This window comes from Rattus norvegicus, chromosome 3, assembly GCF_036323735.1.
Source record: "Rattus norvegicus strain BN/NHsdMcwi chromosome 3, GRCr8, whole genome shotgun sequence".
Taxonomy (NCBI): Eukaryota; Metazoa; Chordata; class Mammalia; order Rodentia; family Muridae; genus Rattus; species Rattus norvegicus.
Window position 1 is genome coordinate 120932011 of NC_086021.1, and position 20195 is coordinate 120952205.

General features: G+C 40.7%; 1 protein-coding gene and 1 pseudogene across 9 annotated transcripts in view; both read left to right on the forward strand.

Annotated features, from left to right (window-relative positions):
- The window catches only part of Fmn1 (formin 1), a 384534-nt gene extending 376566 nt beyond the window's left edge, over positions 1-7968 (forward strand). For all 9 annotated transcript variants that reach the window (XM_063285290.1, XM_039106467.2, XM_063285289.1 and 6 more), the window contains one exon: positions 587-7968. In XM_063285290.1, the coding sequence (XP_063141360.1) occupies positions 587-631 (45 nt within the window). In that variant the 3' untranslated portion in view covers positions 632-7968. The remainder of the gene's footprint in view (positions 1-586) is intronic.
- Positions 7969-10101: 2133 nt separating this feature from the next.
- Sord-ps5 (sorbitol dehydrogenase, pseudogene 5) lies at positions 10102-13654 on the forward strand (annotated as a pseudogene).
- Positions 13655-20195: the final 6541 nt, after the last annotated feature.

A 20195-nucleotide genomic window follows, 5' to 3' on the forward strand; every position in this document is an offset into this window, starting at 1 on the left:
ATCTGATCACATTTCACCTACAGTCAAGAGCAAAAAGCAATGAATTCTAGCGCTCAGCTCACTGTCTCCCTCTTACGCAGTCCAGGAGCCCACCCTAGGGAATAGTGCCACCCATGGTAGACAGGTCTTCCTACTGCAGTTATCCTAACAGGTATGACCAGAGGTTAAGTAACCCCTCGCAGATGCCCGAGTAAGCTTGTCTCCCATTAGATTTCCAGATTTGTCCGGTTGAAAATTAGCATTAGTCAGAATTGATACATGATTAGGAACCTAGTGTTATTGGGAAGGAGACAGCGTAGTTTAAATCTCAGCATTGTCCTCAGACCTCAGTAAGGCCACTTGGCTTTACTCTCTTCAAGAAAAAGAGGGCAATGGCGAGACCACCCTTAATTTAGGTTTATTATGAGGAAACTCAGGGAAGGCAGTGTGTCAGGTTGATAGAATCAGGTAACTGGGGATTCCACAGGAAAACACAGTAGGAATACTTTAATTTCTAAGGTATTTAGTACAGTTATACTCAGCATTTCAGATGAGAATTTAAGGAAGTTATCAAAGATAATGGATCTGCTTTTTCTTTAAATGACAGAAAGAACGACTGCGTCAGAAGGAAGCCAGCGTGGCCACCAACTAAGATGAAAACCAAAGGAAGTTACAGCATGAGAGGTGGTGCCGCGGTGCTCCTGCGGACATGAGTGCCGTGGGGAGTCCCTGAAAGATCAGTTAGGGACATTTGCTCATCTCCTTCTGAGGTCATCTGCAGAACGTGCCCTGTGCCTTCTCTGAGAAGTCTCTTGTCAATCCATGGAAACAATGCAAAGCTATGTATGGGAACACTAAAGGAATATTTAATTGTTTCTTACAGAAGTCCAAAGTCCACCCTATAATAAGATCAGAAAAATGGACCATTTTTTCACATTTTATTTAAGCAGAAATTCTAAGCTTTCTAGTGTATAACCTTGTCATGGGAAAAGAGGTGAATCTTTTATGGTGACGCCCCTGAGAGAACTCAGGCCTTGTTCCTCACACACTACATTTTTTTGTATTGAGCTTAATTTTTATCCTGTTATACCAAGATCCTATGGCATTTCCACCAAAAATATTGAAACTCACCAGGACTGTTTTTTGAGAGGATTTAATGTTGCGTGCCTATCACCCAGACTAGAGAAATGATTTTGGAAAAGGGGGAAGAGGAGGAAGAGGAAGAGGAGGAGGAGGAGGGAGAGGAGGGTGATTGATGATGGTGGTGGTAGTAATGATGGTATAATGAAAAGGCAAGGATTGAAATTCCACGTGGGTGAAGAGGGAGTAATAACCATAAACCTTACTCTGGAGAAGAAGGTAGACGATGAAAGTGAACATCAGTTATTGAGATAGGCCCATTCAGTTAATATGGCTTCCTGACAAGTAGGGATTCTGTACCAACTTCTAGTAGAAACAAGGCGAGGACAGACCTGGATCAAGAGGACTCACTTGAGTGAGGAGTTACATGGCTTCAAATCTATTGTGGACAGCAAATAAACACTATACAGATATGCAGATGAGGTCTACACTATATTCTACAACTTGTATCCTGGTCTCTCCCACCACCCCCAGCAGTTCCCAGACAGGAGAACAAATGCCACTGTCCCCTTTTATCATGACCTTGTGAAGGAAGTTAGCCAGGGGGCATTTGCTGTCCAAAAAAAAAAAAAAAAGTGTGAGCAGAAAAGAGGTTTCATAGTACCATGAAAGCAGAACACTTACGTTAATATTAACCTGTGACTGGACTGTCAGGACCAGGTGGTATTTTCTAGCTCTGACCCTTAAATCACAGAGAAAAGCTACCTTGTCCCTTCTCCCTCCATCTTTACCCCTAAGCCACCAATGTTTGAGCTTCCCCGGTGAGAGAACAAGAAAGAGGCCCGAGCATGAACTGGCGATTGTACTGAAGACTGTGGTTTTTAAGCCTTGAAGTAATAAAAGACCATGCTTTCATATTGGTGGAGACAGTCTAGAGTTGCTCAGAATCCTGTAGCTTTTGCTGATCTGGCTATCTCTGGCTGCCATGTGGGGCCTGCCTCTTGCCTCAGAAACTTTCAAGAACCTTTGAACTTGCCAGATACCTTAAGTGTCTTCCCAGAATCTGCCCACCAGTCATCAGCCCCCCACTCAGGGACACTCTGCTAATAGACTCAAGCTAAGGAAAGCCACATCACAGCCTGACATAGTGCAAACCTTGTAAAGCAAGAGTCGCTGGCATCTGATAAGTCACTGATGCCATTTTCATGACATCATGACAGTTAGCCTATAGGTGCTAACTGTCTTTCAGTGGTTCAAAGGAAAGAGAATGGTCACATGGTTTGTTTTCCTCAAAATGAAGGGGTGGCACAAAAGAGACAATCAAATATGGAACTTAGCAGGGTTAGAATGGCTAGACGTCACTGTTCCTTTCCTATGTCTTTCTAGTGTTGTTTTTCATTGTTCTCACTGTGAGGAAGGGCGAGAGTCTTAACCCACAAGGCAAATTCCACATGCAGACATCCTTACTCCATGGCGCCCTTGTCAGTATTGAAGTATAAAAGAGAAATGCAATTTTGCCCATAGCACAGCATTCTGTGAGATCTGCATAAGCCTAGATCTTTATGGATCCTGTGGGTGGGTTGAGTAGGAACCGAGGGTTTTCCGTGGTGTTGATGCTACCTCAGGTCTCTAAGATGCACATGAGTCAACACAAGCAGCGCTGTCTCTCCCTTGGTCCACAGCAAAGCCTGCAAGCTGTCAGGAAGTAGACCGTATTATTGCGTGTTGGGGTCGGGGGGCTCTGTGCTTCCTAACATCCTAACTCTAGTTTGTAGTACTGACCTTTACCCCTTCAAAAGTCAAAGATAAAACCCGTTGGGTTACGGAGGCTGCAGAGATGGCTCAGCAGTTAGGAGCACAAGGTGTTCTTGTAGATGGCCTGAGGTTAGATTCTAGTGTCCATGCCGAGTGGTCCACAGTTACCTATAGCTCTATCTTAGGGAATCTGACATCCTCCCTGTCCTCCAGGGGCACCTGCACTCAACATGCACACACACACACACACACACACACACACACACACACACACATACATGCCCCCACACAGAGACATACACATATGCACATAATTTAAAAATAAAAATGAGTCTTAAAAAAACAAATGGGGACATGATACAGCAAGACAAATGAGAAAAAAACTACAAGTATACTTTTGACTCAAATATCACATTTTACAAAGTAGTCTAGATTGTGTTAAAAATCACTACCAAGAAGTATGTATTTTCTTTGATTTTTATTTTCATTTTTCTTTGTACTTATCAAAAAAAGATGATGAGAAAGCCTCTGTTTCCATAGATGTATTAATATACAAATAAGTTTAATTATTGAATCACAAAGTGGACAAAAGTGGACATACTATCAAATCCAAAATGGTAACCATGCTAAATAAGCATGTATGAAATTAAATGGTCGTGATGGCCAGTGGGTGGGGACAAAGAGCCTATGAATTTTGAAGTCTAGGATTGTCTTCGGGAACTCAGTCTAGAAAGGGCCACTTAGAGAATGACATGTGTTCTAGAATTGGATTGTCGCTTCTTCCTGTGAACCCTCCTTAAGGGGACTTTATGCGTGAGCAGAGTATCAGAGGACCATGAGTACAGCAATTCATAGTTGAGCTGTGCTAGCTTGAGGGATGCTGCAGCTAAGTAGGGTGGACTGGGTCAAGCAAGGAACTTAGCCACATGTCAGCTCTTTCATGGCGTGAGGAAATTCTCATGCAAGTGAGACAAGTCTGTTCCCAAACTGTAGAGCTGTAGAAGATTGATTAATTTTTAGCCCTCACAAAAGACAGATAATCTTGGATACATACATCTTCATCTGCTATCTATAGAAAGATTCATCCCAACTGCTAGAAGCTATGAGCAGTACAGAATTGACTTAAAGAAAGGTACCTCCGAAAGCCTCATCAGCCCAGCAGCTCTGCCCCTGTGGACTTAACCCAAGTGTTCTTAATGCTGGTGGCAGTTACACAGCTGTACGTGACCAAGAGGCACATTTTGTGTCACCCCTGCTTTCCTGTCAGCCATTGACACCGTCTTAGGATCTCTCATTATTAGTTTCTCCATTCTACACCTCCCTTCTCCTCAGGGATGGGCAGTCTACCATACTCCCTCAAGACAGTGCTTTGCCAAGAAGTGGTAAATTTAAAAGTTGAAGCACGTTTCATGAGAAGCCAATTCAGTGGCCTTATTTGTTTCAAGACACTGCCTTCTATCCCATTTGGGGAGCTTGAATACTTAACAGCTTCCTGAGAAACATGGAGACATTAACACTGACTGGGTCAGTGTTAGCTCACTGACTGGGTCTCTTCAGCTGTCAGGTTTCTGCCAAAAGAATACTAGAAAAAACAAAAGAAGCCATTGCTGCCCTTAAGCAAAACTTACTGGTCTCTATTCTGCACTCTGTCTCAGCCCAACTCCAAACGCCCTATGGCTGACCAGTGCCACTGAGGCCCTTTTATTTCTCTGCTTTTCTCTTTTCGTCAGTCAGTATCCCGCAGGAACCCTTTATCTCATACATTTGCTGTCAAATTCTTGGCCTAGAGGAGACTGAACTAACCTCAGCTTGTTTGTTTGCTTGCCTTTAAGGAACAGATCAAGCCTACTCCACACACTGTATACTTCATACTACAAGCTCCATCTGTCTTCAGATAATTGTCTGATTTTTTTTCTTAGTCTTAAGTATACAGGGAATCCCCTGGAGGCTGATCCAATGGCTTCTGTGGTTCCACAGTATTTTTCATGGTTCCTGTGAAACATGATTGTGCTTGGCTGCCAAAGCACCAATGAGTCAGTATGCTCGGGCAGAAATGAGCATTCCCAAGGATTTGACAGGGAATAAACAGGCCCTAACACATTAAGGATGTGACCTAGGCTGAGTGTTACCTTAAAATGCCTTGTGTCCTCCATCTGTGAAGCTATAAAGATCTCTTAGAGTGTTAGAGTGGATACTCATCTAGTGAATAGTGTGAATTTCCAATGTGTTATCTTATATCAAGGAAGAAGTCAAGTATGCATCAGCAGGTTTACCAGAGTCACACCTCTCCTCCTCCACTGTTCTCTTCCAGGTTTGATTTCCATCTTATAAAGCAAGGTATTTTTAATTGTTCACCTTAATTGGGTTTCCAAGACCATACTTCTCAAACAAAATGCCAGCCCCATAGACACTGAGCACCCAGGGAGGTTACTCTGCTTCTCCATAGCATCACTTACAGATGTTCAAAAGTGAGCAATTCTGGGAATCCATTGAGTGGATTTTAATGTGTTTTATGTCTATAATATAGGAAAAGGTACGGTCATCGTGTACAAATTGTACTGATTTTCCATTGAAGGGCTAAAAGGCATTTAGTATACATGATAGGTAAGTTTTGTGAACTACAAATACCCTTTTTCCTCTTTTTTCAAAAAGACATATTCATTTTTATTTTATGTGTATGACTGTTTGCTTACATGTATGTATGTGCACCACCAGTAAGTGTCTGTAGAAACCAGAAGGAGGCTGTCAGATCTGGGCCTGGAGTTCCAAACAGTTGTGAGCCACCACGTGAGGGCTAGGAACAAACCTGGATCCTCTGCAAAAGCAACAAGTACGTTAACCCCTGAACCATTTCTCCATCCCCCTTTTCCTGATATAGTCTAAGTGTTTGATGTCTGACCATCAGTCTCTAGTGGTTCGGCACAGATTGTGGAAGGCATTCCCTACTCTTGGAAGCAAACACATGAATAAAGAAGAAATGTAAAGTGGTTTTATCTGCAGTGATCCAAGTAGAATTTGTGGGGAAGAAACCTACAGGCATGGGTTTCTTCCAAAAATCATTAATTTTTCTAATTCTATTTTACAACTTGCTGAGACACAAATACTGTGCCCCTCCTATTCTACTGACCACTGGCTGTGTAATCTTTGAGGAATATATGCTTTTAGGAAAAAGGATTTCCCTTTAAGGTAACAATCTAAGATACTCTCTGAAAGGCAGAAAGTTTACAAATTAGACACTGGGTATTTTTTAAGAACCTTTAGTGGAAGCATGTCATCAATTCATCACAGGGTTTTCCTGTCTTTGAATTATAATCCAGACTAGTGTGGGAAGCAGTCTCCCTGGACTTTGATTTAGGGATCATGCTTTGGCCTGGAAAATGAGCATTGGCCTGCATGTCTAGAGGCTCCCTGAAATCAGTTAGCATCCTAATGTGAGTCAGATGCTACAGAAATGCAAGGCACTTCAAGTCATTTATGGTTTGGCTTGGTTTGGTTTTTCTTAGCACCACCTGGGATCACGGAGGCTACTTCCTTAGATTCACAAGACCTGAGCAGTGTTTCCTGTCTTCCTCCTGAGACAGGGAAAATAGGAAACAGGAGAGAAGGAAGAATGAACAAATCCATTGCCAGTGCAGTGTTTTGCACAGCTTTTGCCATGATAGCACCAGGGACAGGTTTTAATAGAAATTCAAGTCATTCTTATTACAAAAATAGGAGTGTCCGCATGTTGTTATGACAGACTGTGCTGCAAAAGCAGGTATTCCAATGACACTGGCCTATGCTTGGCTGAGTAACTTCCGGCTTCAGATTCTGTTACAAGTGTCACTTGCCCAAGGACCTTACTGTTCCTTCTGAGCATCCCAGCACCTAGAGTCACCTAGCTTTCCTCCATCCACGTTTGTCTTCAGCTTCTCCTTCCCTCACATATCTCTCTGGAAGGAACCTTTGCAGCTTCTCCTGGACCCAGATACCCTTTACGTCTGCAGCATAGACACCAAATGTCCCATAGTCCTCTCACGCCCTGTGCTCCAGCAGTCAGTGTTTGGACAGAGCACTACTGTCACCAAGGAGCCTGTGTGAGACACACTGCTGGGACAGCCTCTTGTTAATGTCACCATCACCTCATCACTCAGGCAAAGAGGGGAAAATCCATAAAAGAGGTGGAAAACGCATTTCGTTTTTTTTCATTTTGTTCTACTTTATTAAAAAGGTTGGGTGTTCTAGTTCTTGGTTTCTCATAGATTTTTAAACTAATTAGGGAACACTTTTGATCCATCACAGCATGTCACCAGCCATATAAGGCTCAGTCTAGGACTCTCAGCCTCCTGCGCTGCTGGACACATTGACCTCTGTGCAAACATCTTGAATCGTAAGACTTCTTACTGCCACTCCATTCTTGCTACTGCTCATGACGCAAATGTCTACCACAATCTGAACTAGGATGTTGACATTTTGTGGTTATTTTCAGATCAGTAATAACTGCTTTGCTCTTCAAAGCACTCATAGAAAGTGTAAGCATGTCCTGAATAGTTTACTGCTCTGTCATGGTAAACTCAGCCTTTCTGTTCAAATATCAGACCAATCCATAGGTGGAAAATTAACCAATAAAATAAAGACAGCTTTGGAAAGGAGAAGGCACTTTAAAGACATGAAACCTTGTATCACATGCTCTTGGATGTTTTTAAGCATAATAAGCTAACTGGATTTGGGTATATTCCCTTTAAGTTAAAAATAATATGTATTTCTAATTTGCATATTTAATTTTGTCAACACTGAGAAATGTTCATGGGTTGAATTTGTAAATGTAATTTACAACCAAATGAAGTATTTATTTTCAAAAAGAAAAGGTGGAGGAACCAATATCAACTTGTACATAATGAAAATATGCGTGTATATATATTTTTCCTTCTTGACACTACTTGATCATTATATCAGGTGTATTTTTGTACATAATATATATTGGTTAGAAAAATTTAGATTGTCTATTGAAAGAAATTCTATCTCTGTGATAGAGTATATTTATCCTAATCTATTGATATTCTGATTTGTTTTAAGAGATAGAACTCTATTTTTTAAACTTCCAGAGAATTGCATTCATGGCTTCCACTTGTAAATACGCTAAGGGTATTTTAATAAAACTTGGTTTCATGTCCATCTGGTACGTGGTGGAGTTTTTTGTTTCAGCGGCCACTTTAGCTTGCATTAGCGCTGGATTTCAGTGATTCCACTGAGTCGCAAGGGTGAGGTGTCAGTGGCTCCACCATTCAGTTCCTTCCTCCCCATCTATCTAATCAGCATCCCCATCCACCCAAGAACAATGGGCAATCTGGCTAAACATTCAAGACTAGCAACAAATGGAAATCCAACCAGGTCTTATTGAAAAGATTGCAACTAGAACAAAATTTTTTCAAGGAGGGGACACATAGGGATTGGTGACTTCAAGTTACAGATGGAAAAAAACTAGATACTAGGGAGATGTGATGGAATTTATATGTTTTCTGGCATGTAAAACACATGTATTCTAGCACCAAGCAGAGGTATAAATTTTGTTTTCAGGCAGTAATACAAAGTATAGCAATACTTTATAAGCAACATAAAAGCCCATGGTTTAAAGTAACTTTAAAAATCACTTCTTCTGGGTTGGGGATTTAGCTCAGCGGTAGAGCACTTGCCTAGCGAGCGCAAGGCCCTGGGTTCAGTCCACAGCTCCGAAAAAAAAGAAAAAAAATCACTTCTTCTGAAATTGTAATTGTTTTTGATCAACTCATTTACTCAGTGTTACATCAATGCACAGAAATTAAGATACTTCATGACTAGATTGTCTTCCAACTACAGAGTCACTGACCTGTGGAATAGTTGGGATACTAGAGAAAATCTATCTCTAGAAAAACTGAAGTCCAACTGCCTTACAGGAAAGCTATATCTGGAATATGAACTATATCTAGACTGAGACTTGATGTCTTGGCAATGACACGAAAGCCTGCCGGTTTCTTGTCATTGCTATCCTGTTAAACTGTTAAACTCCTTTTCAGAGAATCTTTCTAGGGTGAGTGTTGTAAAAGAAGGATGTAAAAGTTGTTCTTTTGATTGGAGCATCTTAAGTGGGGAAGAGGCTTATGCAGCCTGAGGACCCAGGGAAAGATACCAGACTAGCACAGAAAGACTCTCCTGTCTGCTTGAACCATAACGTATTATTCTCCCATGCTGGATTTTATGTTCCAACTTTCGAACTTAGACTGTTATGTGTTATTATAACAGTGCCCAGGGCTAGGTGACTTACAAGCACAGATGTGTAGGCTCAGAGTACTAGACATGGGCAAGAGCAGTATCACACCACCACACGATGGTAAGGGCCTTGCTGCGTCATCCATCACAAGGCAGAAGGCAGAAGAGCTGAACCAAAGTCAACTGCTTCATCATAGAATTGACCAACCTCAATCTTGAGAACAGAAGAGTCACTCTCTGAATGCTATTATAGTAACGATTACCTATAGTGCTATACAAAAGGGAAACCATAGCGCAGACCATAAGTTCCTGACACTAAATCAATTATCCATTTAACTTTCTTTCATGTTTATGTGGTTTATATAGACGAGAATAAAAGACTCATCTATATGAGTCTTTGACCTATATGAGTTGACCCATATGAGTTCTGTCTATATTCCTTTGGTTTGGAATCCTCTTGCCCTAAACCTTTTCAAGGAGGGTAGCATTTCATACTCAACATTGGTTGAAGAGGAAAGGTAAGAAAAATAACAATATTAGTTATTAATTGCTGTATAACAAAAAATAAAACATTACCAATTATTTCTTGTTTCTCATGGATTTTGATAGTCAAGAGTTTGGAAGTACAAACTCTAATCTGTCCACACTTGTGTTGTCAGAAACCAAAGGAAACTTTCTCAGATGCTTGGAATAGACCTTTCATTGACTTTGACTATTCATGTATGTGTTTATATGATACAATGCTATTAAGCTTCAAGAAGGTAGGAAATGTCTTTACTACATCATGGATGAGTCTCGGATACAAGATACTAAGTGAAATAAGCCAATCACAATTTCATAGTGGGAGAGACATGAATGATGGTTTCTAGGAGATAGGGGAAGAAGAAATGAGCTTGTGTTATTTAACACACATGCTTTAAGATTGGGAAAATGAGAAGACAATCTGAATGTTTAATGCCATAGAAATTTTAAATTGTTAAAGTGATAAGATTTTTATATAGCTTACAATAAAAAAGTTACACCATATAGGTTGCACTAAAGCTTCCTTTATGAGCTGGGAAGATGGTTCCATCAGTGAACGTACTTGCTGCCTTGCCCAATTACGTGAATTCAATACCTGGGACCCTCATGATGGAGAGAACTGACTCCCACAAGGTATCCTCTGATATCCATACTCCAACCATGCCATGCATACTACACACACACACACACACACACACACACACACACACACACAAACACATATAAGTAAATAATAATTTTTCCAAACATCCTATATTCTGGGGATTATACACATTTTGCATGCATTACTATGTGTAATACTTCAAGTAAAGGTCACTTTTATCCCCATTTTACAGAAGAAAATGGAAAGTGGAGTTATTGACAACTGCCCATGTGATGATTAGTGAGTGGAAAAGCAGGAGTCAAATGCTCCAAGGAAGCAATGCCAGCCACCACTGTGCCATTTTCTGGTGTTTGAGATAAAAAGGAATGCTAAATAATGGTTATAAAGTCTTCAAAATAGTTTAATCATTTTTCAGAGATATTAAAATTTGCCATCTAACAAGTGACTTATTTTTCATACATTATTGATCTATCAGCTCATAGTGTGCTTTCTGTCAAATATCCAATCCAAAAATTATCCGTGAAACCTGCAGTTCTGTAAAAGTCTAAATAACCAAGACAACACAGCTGTGTGTGTGTCTCCTCTATAAATAGCTTCCTTCTGTGCAGAACTTCCTTCCTTCCACTGGTGAGAGAAAACAGAGTAGAGATAAGACACGTGGGATCCAGAGTTGCTGAGAACCACAGGAGCATAGTCCAAGACAAATGCTGACCTATCTTTGAGTTGTTATCCTGACATAACCCATGTGGAAATATACCCAACAATGTAAACCATAAGTGAACCCAAACAAACGAATGTTTAACAAACACTGAAGCATCTCTCCACACTGTGACTATATCTACTGTGTGATGTGAGACCAAATTGGCACCCAGTTTGACTTTATTCAGGGTCACAAAGGTTATATTTTCTGCTAAAACAAAACAAAACTTGCTGTGGAAACTTTTGATTGTTACTGAAAGAACCACAGAACACTGTTGCAAATATTTTCATTGCATTTCATTCACTCACTGGGACGGAGGGATGAGCTAATACCAATGTGTGTGCATGAGTTTTTCTTTCCACCATGGGTCTGCCAATACAACTCAGCCATTCAGGTTTGACTGCAAGTGTCTTTACCCCTGAGCCAGCTTGCTGGCCTGGATTCAATTTTGTTATCCTGGCCGGAACTAACAGCAAATCAAAAGAGAAAAAACGTGCTTCAAGGAAAAAGTCATCTTCTGACCACCATCTCTGTCTCTCTCTCTCTCTCTCTCTCTCTCTCTCTCTCTCTCTCTCTCACACACACACACACACACACACACACACACACACACACACACACAGAGAGAGAGAGAGAGAGAGAGAGAGAGAGAGAGAGAGAGAGAGGCTGACATGCCCTAAGAATAATTTTTAAAGAATCACTAAATTATCTAAGCACTTTACTTAGTCTTCTAATGTTCAGTATAGTTGCAAAGACCAGTATGCTCTGGGGAGCTTTGAGAAACTGAAACTTGAATGTAAAGGTTTTGAAAATAAAGTAAAGGACACAATGAGACCAGAAATCCATTACTAATGATAAGACAATCAAGGAGTCAAAAAGGAGAAAATAAACATACACATGTATATTCTTTACAGTTGCAAAAAAAAAATGGGCTGCCCAGTGAGGATATTACAGTTGAAAATAGCACACAGGCCATGAAACCAGAGTAGCTGGATGACTGTCACCAACGTGGCCTAAGAATCAAAGAAACACTACAGACTGTAAAGAGAAATTCAAAATGAGAAAAGACTGAGCTTGGTGAAAAAAATAAAACAATTTTATTTCACTTATCACATAGCCCCAAATTATACAAAGGAAAAAAAATCAAATTATACAAAGGAAAAAATCAAACTATAATAATAGAGAGAAAAATCCATTAACACTGTGGAAAGATCCTATTGCCAGGGTTAGAGATGATGAGAGCCATATGAATCCGAACACAGCACTAACAACCTTCTAAACAAAGAGAACATTTATAAATTGTCATCGCTAGTTAGGCTCTAAGGCAGGTCTCATGAAACTCAGTTGAATCAGCTATACGGACAATGCACTGAAAACTGAACAATTAACCGGGGAAGGAATGATTATTTAGAGCACAAAATGTCTACAGTTGTGAAGATTAAGAAATACAATCTAAACAACTCGTGAGTAAAATGAATCATGATGAGAATAAGAAAGTATTGTGATATTGAGTTGCCACTCAATATCAATATTTCATGGAATTGTCTATTCGATGAGCAGAATTACAAGCTCCCCACCAGGTCCAACTGACACCTCGGAGCAAGAGAGCTACATGGCAGCTCCAGCTAGGGTGAGAACCAGACCCTGGTGCTGCATGGACCTGGAGACGTTCTCCTGAGAACTACCCAATCCCTGAGTTGGGCCCCGATGACTTGTTACTAAAGATGCCTTCAGCGGGGATCTGCGGCTCAGATTGTTTACTCTTGGGAGCATGGCTAAATTGGGGATTTTGTTGTGAAAAAGTCAATGGTGCTTGGGCATGAAGTTACTGGAACAGTCACAAGAGTAGGAGGGCCGGGAAACATCAAAAACAAGGAGATTGGGTTGCCATCAAGTCTGGCGTTCCCCAAGAAATAGATGAATACTGAAAGCTCGGCCGATACAATCTGACAGCATCATCTTCTTCTGTATCACACACCTGAATGATGGGAACCCCTGCCGCTTCTACAAGCACAGTGCTGACTTCTGCTACGAGCTTCCTGATGGTGTCACCTTTGAAGAAGGGGCCCTGATTGAGCCTCTCTATCAGGAACTATGCCTGCTGTAAAGGTTCAGTTTCCCTGGGGAACAAGGTCCTTGTGTGTAGAGCCGGGCCAGTCGGAATAGTCACTTTGCTTGTAGCCAAAGCAATGGGAACTGTTCAATTAGTGGTAACTGATCTCTCTGCTTCTCGGTTGACCAAAGCCAAGGAAGTTGGAGCAGACTTTACCATCCAGCTTGCCAAAGAGGCCCCTCAGGAAATTGCCAGCAAGGTGGAAAGTCTGCTGGAGGGCAAGCCAGAGGGCACCATTGAATGCACAGTAGCCAAGTCCTCCATCAAGACGGGCATCTATGCCACTCATTCTGGTGGGAACTTGATTGTGGGAATGGGCTCCAAGATGATCAGTTTACCCCTAGTGCTGATAGCTGTGGGGGAGGTGGATATCAAAGACGTGTTTTGATACTGCAACACGTGGCAGACAGCAATTTCCATGCTTGCATCGAAGACTTTGAAAGTAAAGCCCTTAGTTACCCATAGGTTCCCTCTGGAGAAGCTGGAGAAGCCTTTGAAACAGCCCAAAAATGAGTGGAGCTGAAAGTTATGATCAAGTGTGACCCCGATGACCAGAACCCCTAAATGTGATTGCTCTATGCCCTTAGCCCACTCTCTCAGCATCTAAGGGCTAAATGGCAAGAAGGGGAAGCCATTAATGTGAAACTTTCTTTTTGAATGGTAAGAATAATAAACTCATTAAGTCGTGAGCTCCTTAGAGGAGCTGGCGTGCCTTAAAGACAGAAGTAGGGACCTCGTAGCCAGAATGAGATGCATATACTGAGTAAAGTCTGGAACCAAGAGTCTGGCAGAGAGGTCCCGGAAATGCCCTTTCTCAATACCTTCTTTGGGTGAGGAGACGAAGCATGCCTTCATCCATGTTCGAATGTAGGTGCCAGAGAGTGGGGCTAACTTGAAGAAATGATGTCATTAACATGGACATGTGGCCAGAGCTGTTCAGAGCACAGTGTTTCTCAAGTGTCATTTGATTTGAGGGGAATAAGAAAAGGAACTTGCCTTCTGGATTCAGGCAAGGAACTGATGGGAAGAATAAGGCAAATCCCAGATGAGGTACACCAGCTTACATCCCCAGATGTGAACAAAATAAGGGAACTCAGCTCTGCCCAAAGACCACCTCTGCCTCAGCTCCTAAGAATTCTGTTCTTAAATTTGCAAAGTGGAGGCCCACCTTTTTAACACTGCTCATTCATGGTCAGGAGCAGCATCAGTTGCTAAGCAACCAGGAGACTTCCACCCAAAGATCCTAAATCCAGCCTAACTCATACAAGAGGGCCACAGGAGGGCTTGAGTTTCCCACTCACAGGTTCGACTCCTCTCCCAGACCCACTCACAGGCAATTATCCCATCCCACTCAGTTCTGTCATCAGAAGATGCTCCCCTTCTCAGCTGGGTAAGGCTGATGATATCAGTTGGATAGGTATCACAGAGCATGATTTCATCACAGGGCTTTTCTTTATAAGATTTGGGTCTAAATCACACCCTTTGTAATCTTAAGATAATCAAGAAGTGCACAGTAACTGTGATGTAACTTGGGCTGCAGTCTGTAATCCACCTCATCAGCTATGAGTAGGGCACATGTGGGGGAAAAAAAGACTCTGCTAGAGAAAACCATGGCCAACACCTGAACTTTCTCAAACTGCTTCAAATAGTAAATTCTGTTGTTGGTTAAAAAAAATAAAAAAGAGATTTGTGGCAGTGGGCAAAAAACACTGGAGTATTCAAGAGGAACTTTACAGTGATAAATTTACAATTATAAAAGAAGGCTCAATATTAGTAGCTAACATACATCTCAGGAAACAAGAAAAATACCAGTAAATAAAATCAAAGAAAGTACAATAAAAGGGTAAATGAAAATTCAAAATAGGTTCATGATACCTAAAGTTGTTTTTTTGTTATTTTTTTAATGTCTAAATGTCTAGTAGCCCGGCAGCTCTGCCTGCCTCCCAAGAGGTCTGCTCCAATCTGGGACATCCAGAGACTATCAAGCTCTCCAATAACAGAGACGACCAGATGGCAAAAGGCAAGTACAAGAACATAAGCAACAGAAGCCCGTGAAATGTGGTACCATCAGAACTCAGATCTCCTACTACAGCAAGCCCTGAATATACCACACCTGAAGAACAAGACTGTGATCTTAAATCTCATCTCATGAAGATGACAGAGGTCTTTAAGTGAATGTAAATAAATCCCTTAAAGAAATACAGGAAAACACAATCAAACAGGCAAAAGCACTTTGAGAAGAACAAAAAAGAAAAATACCATAATGAAATACAAGAAAGTACAATCAAACAGGTAAAGGAAATGGATAAAATGGTCCAAGATCTAGAAATGGCTATAGAATTAATAAAGAAAACACAAATGGAGGCAACGCTGGAAATGGAAAACCTAAGAAAGAGAACAGAAACTACAGATGCATCACTAACAAAAGACAAGAGATGGAAGAGAGAATCTCAGGCATAGAAGGTACCATAGAAAAAAATTGATACATCAGTCAAATAATGTAAAATATTCCTAACTCAAAACATCCAGGAAATTGGAGACACTGTGAAAAGACCAAACTTAAGAATAATAAAAGAGGGTGAAGATTCCCAGTTCCAGAAAACATCTTCAAAAAATTCATAGAAAAAAACTTCTCTAACATAAAGATATGACCACAAACATAGAAGACGCTTACAGAACACCAAATAGATTAGACTGGAAAAGAAAATTCTCTTGCCACATAATAATCAAACCACTAAATACACAGAACAAAGAAAGAATATTAAAAGCTTCAAGGGAAAAAGGTCAAGTAACATATAAAGGTAGACCTATTAGAATTACACCTGACTTCTCAACAGAGACTCTAAAAGCCAGAAGATCCTAAACAAATATTATGTAGACCCTAAAGGATCACAGATGCCAGTCCAGGCTACTATTCCCAGCAAAACTCTCAATCATCGGGGAACACCCACAAGGAAGGGGAGGGGGGAGGGGGATGTTTGCCCGGAAACCAAAGAATTATTATTAAGTATTAAATAAATTTTAAAAAAATTTAAAAGAATCTTAAAAAAAAAAAGACTGGATGAGCATGTTTAATGACAACCAGAAACACAAAAATGAGGCATTAAAAAAAAATTTAAAGCAATTAAAATAACCATGTGATTACAAAAACAAAAAACAAAAAAAACCCCAAAAAAACAAAAAAACAAACAAAAAAAACCCTCTCAATCATCTAACTCAATTCAAGATGGAGAAACCAAGATACTCCATGATGAAACCAAATTTAAACAATATCTTTCCACTAACCCAGACCTATGGAGGATACTAGAAGGAAAATTCCAACACAAGAAAGGTAACTACACCCAATAAAACACAACAAATGAATCATTTCACAGCAAAAGCAAAAGAAGAGAAACACAAAATACTACCTCCAACATCAAAATAATGGGAAATAACAATCTTTTGGGTTATTAATATCACTCAACCTAAGTGGACTCAATGTACCCATAAAAAGACACAAGCTAACACTAGATACATAAATGGGGTCCATTATTCTTCTGCATACAAAAAACACACTTCAGAAACAAAGTTAGACACCACCTCAGAGTAAAGGACTGTAAAAAAAAAAAAAGGTGCTGAGGTAGCCATTCTGACATCTAACAAAATAGTCTTTCAACCAAAAGTAATCAAAAGAGATGGGGAACACTCATTGACACTTCATACTCATCAAAGGAAAAATCTACCAAGATGACATCTCAATTCTCAACATCAATGCCCCAAGTGCAAGGTCACCCACATTTGTAAAAGAAACTTTACTAAAGCTCAAATCACTCATTGAACCACACACAATAATAGTGGGAGACTTCAACACCCCACTTTCACTAATGGACAGGTCATGTAAACAGAAACTACATCAAAATAGAAACTAAACAGACAAACAATGAAATTAACATGTTATGAACCAAATAGACTAAACATACAGAACCTTTCGTACCAAAACAAAGGAATATACCTTCTTCTCGGAACTCTCTCCAAAGCTGACTGTATAGGTAGGCACAAGGCAAGCATCAGCAGATACAAGATTGAAATAACCACTTGCATTTCATTAAATCACCATGGGTTAAGGCTGAAGTTCAACAACAGAAAGTCCACACACTCATAGAAACTGAACAACTCTCTACTTAATGATCACATAGTCAGGGTAGAACTAAAGGAATTAAAGACTTTCTAGAATTTAATGAAAATAGAGGCACGGCATACCCAAACTTATGGGACACAATGAAGGTAGTGCTGAGAGGAAAGCTCATACCACTAAGTGCCTCCATGAAGAGATCACCTAAAAGCTCTAGAGAAAAGAAGCAAGCACACTGAATAGGAGTCAGAAGGCAGAAAGTATCAAACTCAGGGCTGAAATCAGTCAGTTAAAAACAAAGAAAACAATACAAAGAACCAACAAAACCAAGAGCTGGTTCTTTGAAAAAAATGAACAAGATAGAAAAACCCTTAGCCAAACTAAAAGACACAGAGACAGTATCTAAATTAATAAACTCAGAAATGAAAAGGGAACCATAACTACAGACACTAAAGAATTTTTTTTTAAAAATTAAGTCTTATTTCAAAAGACTGTAACTGGAAAGTCTAAATGAAATGGATGTTTTTCTAGACAGAAACCACTTATCAAAGTGAAATCAAGATCAGGTAAACTATCTGAACAGTCTCAAAACCCCTAAGGAAATAGAAGCAGTCATTAAAAGTCTCTCAATCAAAAAAAAAAAGCTAATAAGTACCATTTCTTCATAATAAGTATCTACTGGTTGGGGAAAGTATTGGTTAAAAACTCTCCCAAGTATAGGAAGAAGCAAGAATTTTCTAAGATGAAAAATCCAGTACCAAAAATTGACAAATAGGACTCTGTGGTTAAAACGCTCCTTCATAAAGGAAATGATACTCAATTGGAATCTAGATTTAAAATAGTGTATATGACATTTTGGCTACAAGACACAGAGAAATGGATCTGAAACCACCCTGGAAACTTCCTCCCTGCTAGCCAGCTTTCATAGTTCTGGGAAGTGCTATTCTGGTTCCTGGGGGAGAAGAGTCATCAACACTCTTACCAGTGATGGACCATGCATGTTGCAATATCAAACTGTTAGGTAAGATATCGTCACTGGTGCAGTGGTGGCACACCGAGAGGTAGTAACTCATGGCTTTCTGATTGGACCTTAGGCCTGTTGCACCAGAGGCAATTTCACGTCTGGTGCTATGATCCTGTTGAAAAGTCCATAGCTGTGGTGGTTCCAGGACCCAGGGTAGGACTAGCTGTTGTTATTTCACTAGATGGTCATACTGTCAAATTGCCTTTTTAATATTTATTTATTATGCTTATACCCATATTCTCAAGACTGCTCTTAACCTAGGTGAGAGAAGCCTTTCTGCAATGGGCAGCAGTGGATAGAGAAAAGGTGTATAACTGGTCAAAATGCTAAAAATAAAAGACTGAGATTTTTCTGCCCTGAGTGAAACACCCATACAGCTTGAGTTTGATATTTTCTTCAAAACTTCAAATTTGGGACTGCTGAGAAAAATGTCCTGGGGAAGTGTGATTTAGGGAACAAAAGGTTTGCTCTCCTCCTGAGTCCTCACCTCTCCTGAAAGCCATTCAGACTGGCAAAGAGCTTCTCTTGGGAGCCATCAACATCAGACTTAAAAGCTTCAGCTGTGGCTGTAGTTCATATTTCACAACCATAAAGTAGGAAGAAATTGTTTGTAGCCTAATACCTGATATCCAAGGAATTGATTGAAAACTGTCTGGAAAACCTGAGAGATGTGTTGACATAACAGGTCAGGCTGAACTCTGCTCCCACACTACAAAGATAAGCCACACCCCAGACAGCCAGAAGAAAGCAGGGATGGGGATGGGGTTGGGACCAGCATTTGCTGTTTGTTTTCTCCTCTGCCATCTCACTGCAGACAAGCTTTAGAAGCTTGTCTTCTTGAAGAAAGTGGGAGGGAATTCCTGGCAAGAGGGGCTGGGTTTGTGTTCTAACTGCTGCATCTGTTTGCAAAGGCTTTTTTGTTTTGTTTTAACCAGACCTCTTGTGCTCACTGTCTGTGGGTAGGAGCAGAGGTGGATGAGGTAAGGTTTGGTTTAAAAAAAAAAAAGCCCTCAGGAAGGAGTAAGCAGGTTTAGAAACATCTTTTCCCTCCGACTAAAGGTGGGGCTTATCCAACTTCTGGACACCTTTAATTCAGCATCACCCTAAAATATGAAGGGTGGGACCACACTACCTGTTGCGTTGGGCTCGGTAAGATTTTGACTGTGGGAAGACTTTTAAATGTACTGATGTGAGCCTGTCCACTATTCCAGGTAAGAAAGCAGAGACGAGGAGAAAGCATTGACTTACCCAATGCCCCAGTGTTCCAAACTAAGTGCGCTGAGACTTGAACCTTTCTCCACCAGGACCTGGTGTTCTGTCCGGCAAGTCCCCAGGCTGACCTCTTGGGGATAATCATTTTTGGTTACACTCATTTGCAGGTGGATGTTGGGCCAAATGCCTTCAGCCATTCCGTTGGGAGCCTACCTTATATTGTCAGTGAAAGTCATTGAGGGAAGTTACCAACGGTTACTTAACTCCTCAGACCTGGGCCCTAGATGAGGCAGAGTTCACATTTGCAACTCCATGGCTACATTGAAATTAAACTGCCTCAACTGACCGCTGACCGGATACACAGTGGGCAGAACAAGGCGAGAAGAAAGCTTTCACAGAGGGGCGGAGGCAGAGCAACAGAGGAGAGGGCTCGGCTTGGAGTTCCTTCCCTTAAATCAAGCTCTTCTTCACTGCCCAAGAGAGATGCTCTGAAGAGAACATTTCTATACATCTGGCTGAGTCTGTAAGACAGAACCTTTGTTTCAGGGTAAAAACAACTCGATTAAAGTCCCTGCCCCGAGTCAAGCGGCTTTGTTTCCTTACAGAGAAAGTGCATGAGGCTCTGCCTGGCTCCGCTTATAAGCTACTGGCATGTTTTTGGCCTTCATTGAACCACCCCCAGTAGCCTATATATAGCCTTGTCTTGCTTAAAGAATTTAAAAAGCATTAGAATGCAGAAATCAAAGAGACAATAAATTTAAAACCAATCTTATTGTCTGCAGCCTAAAGTGTTATTCAGATCAAAGGGGAGGGGACATCTGGCTTCTGGCTTGCTACAAAAGGCAGATCACATTACCTACCAATAGTGGG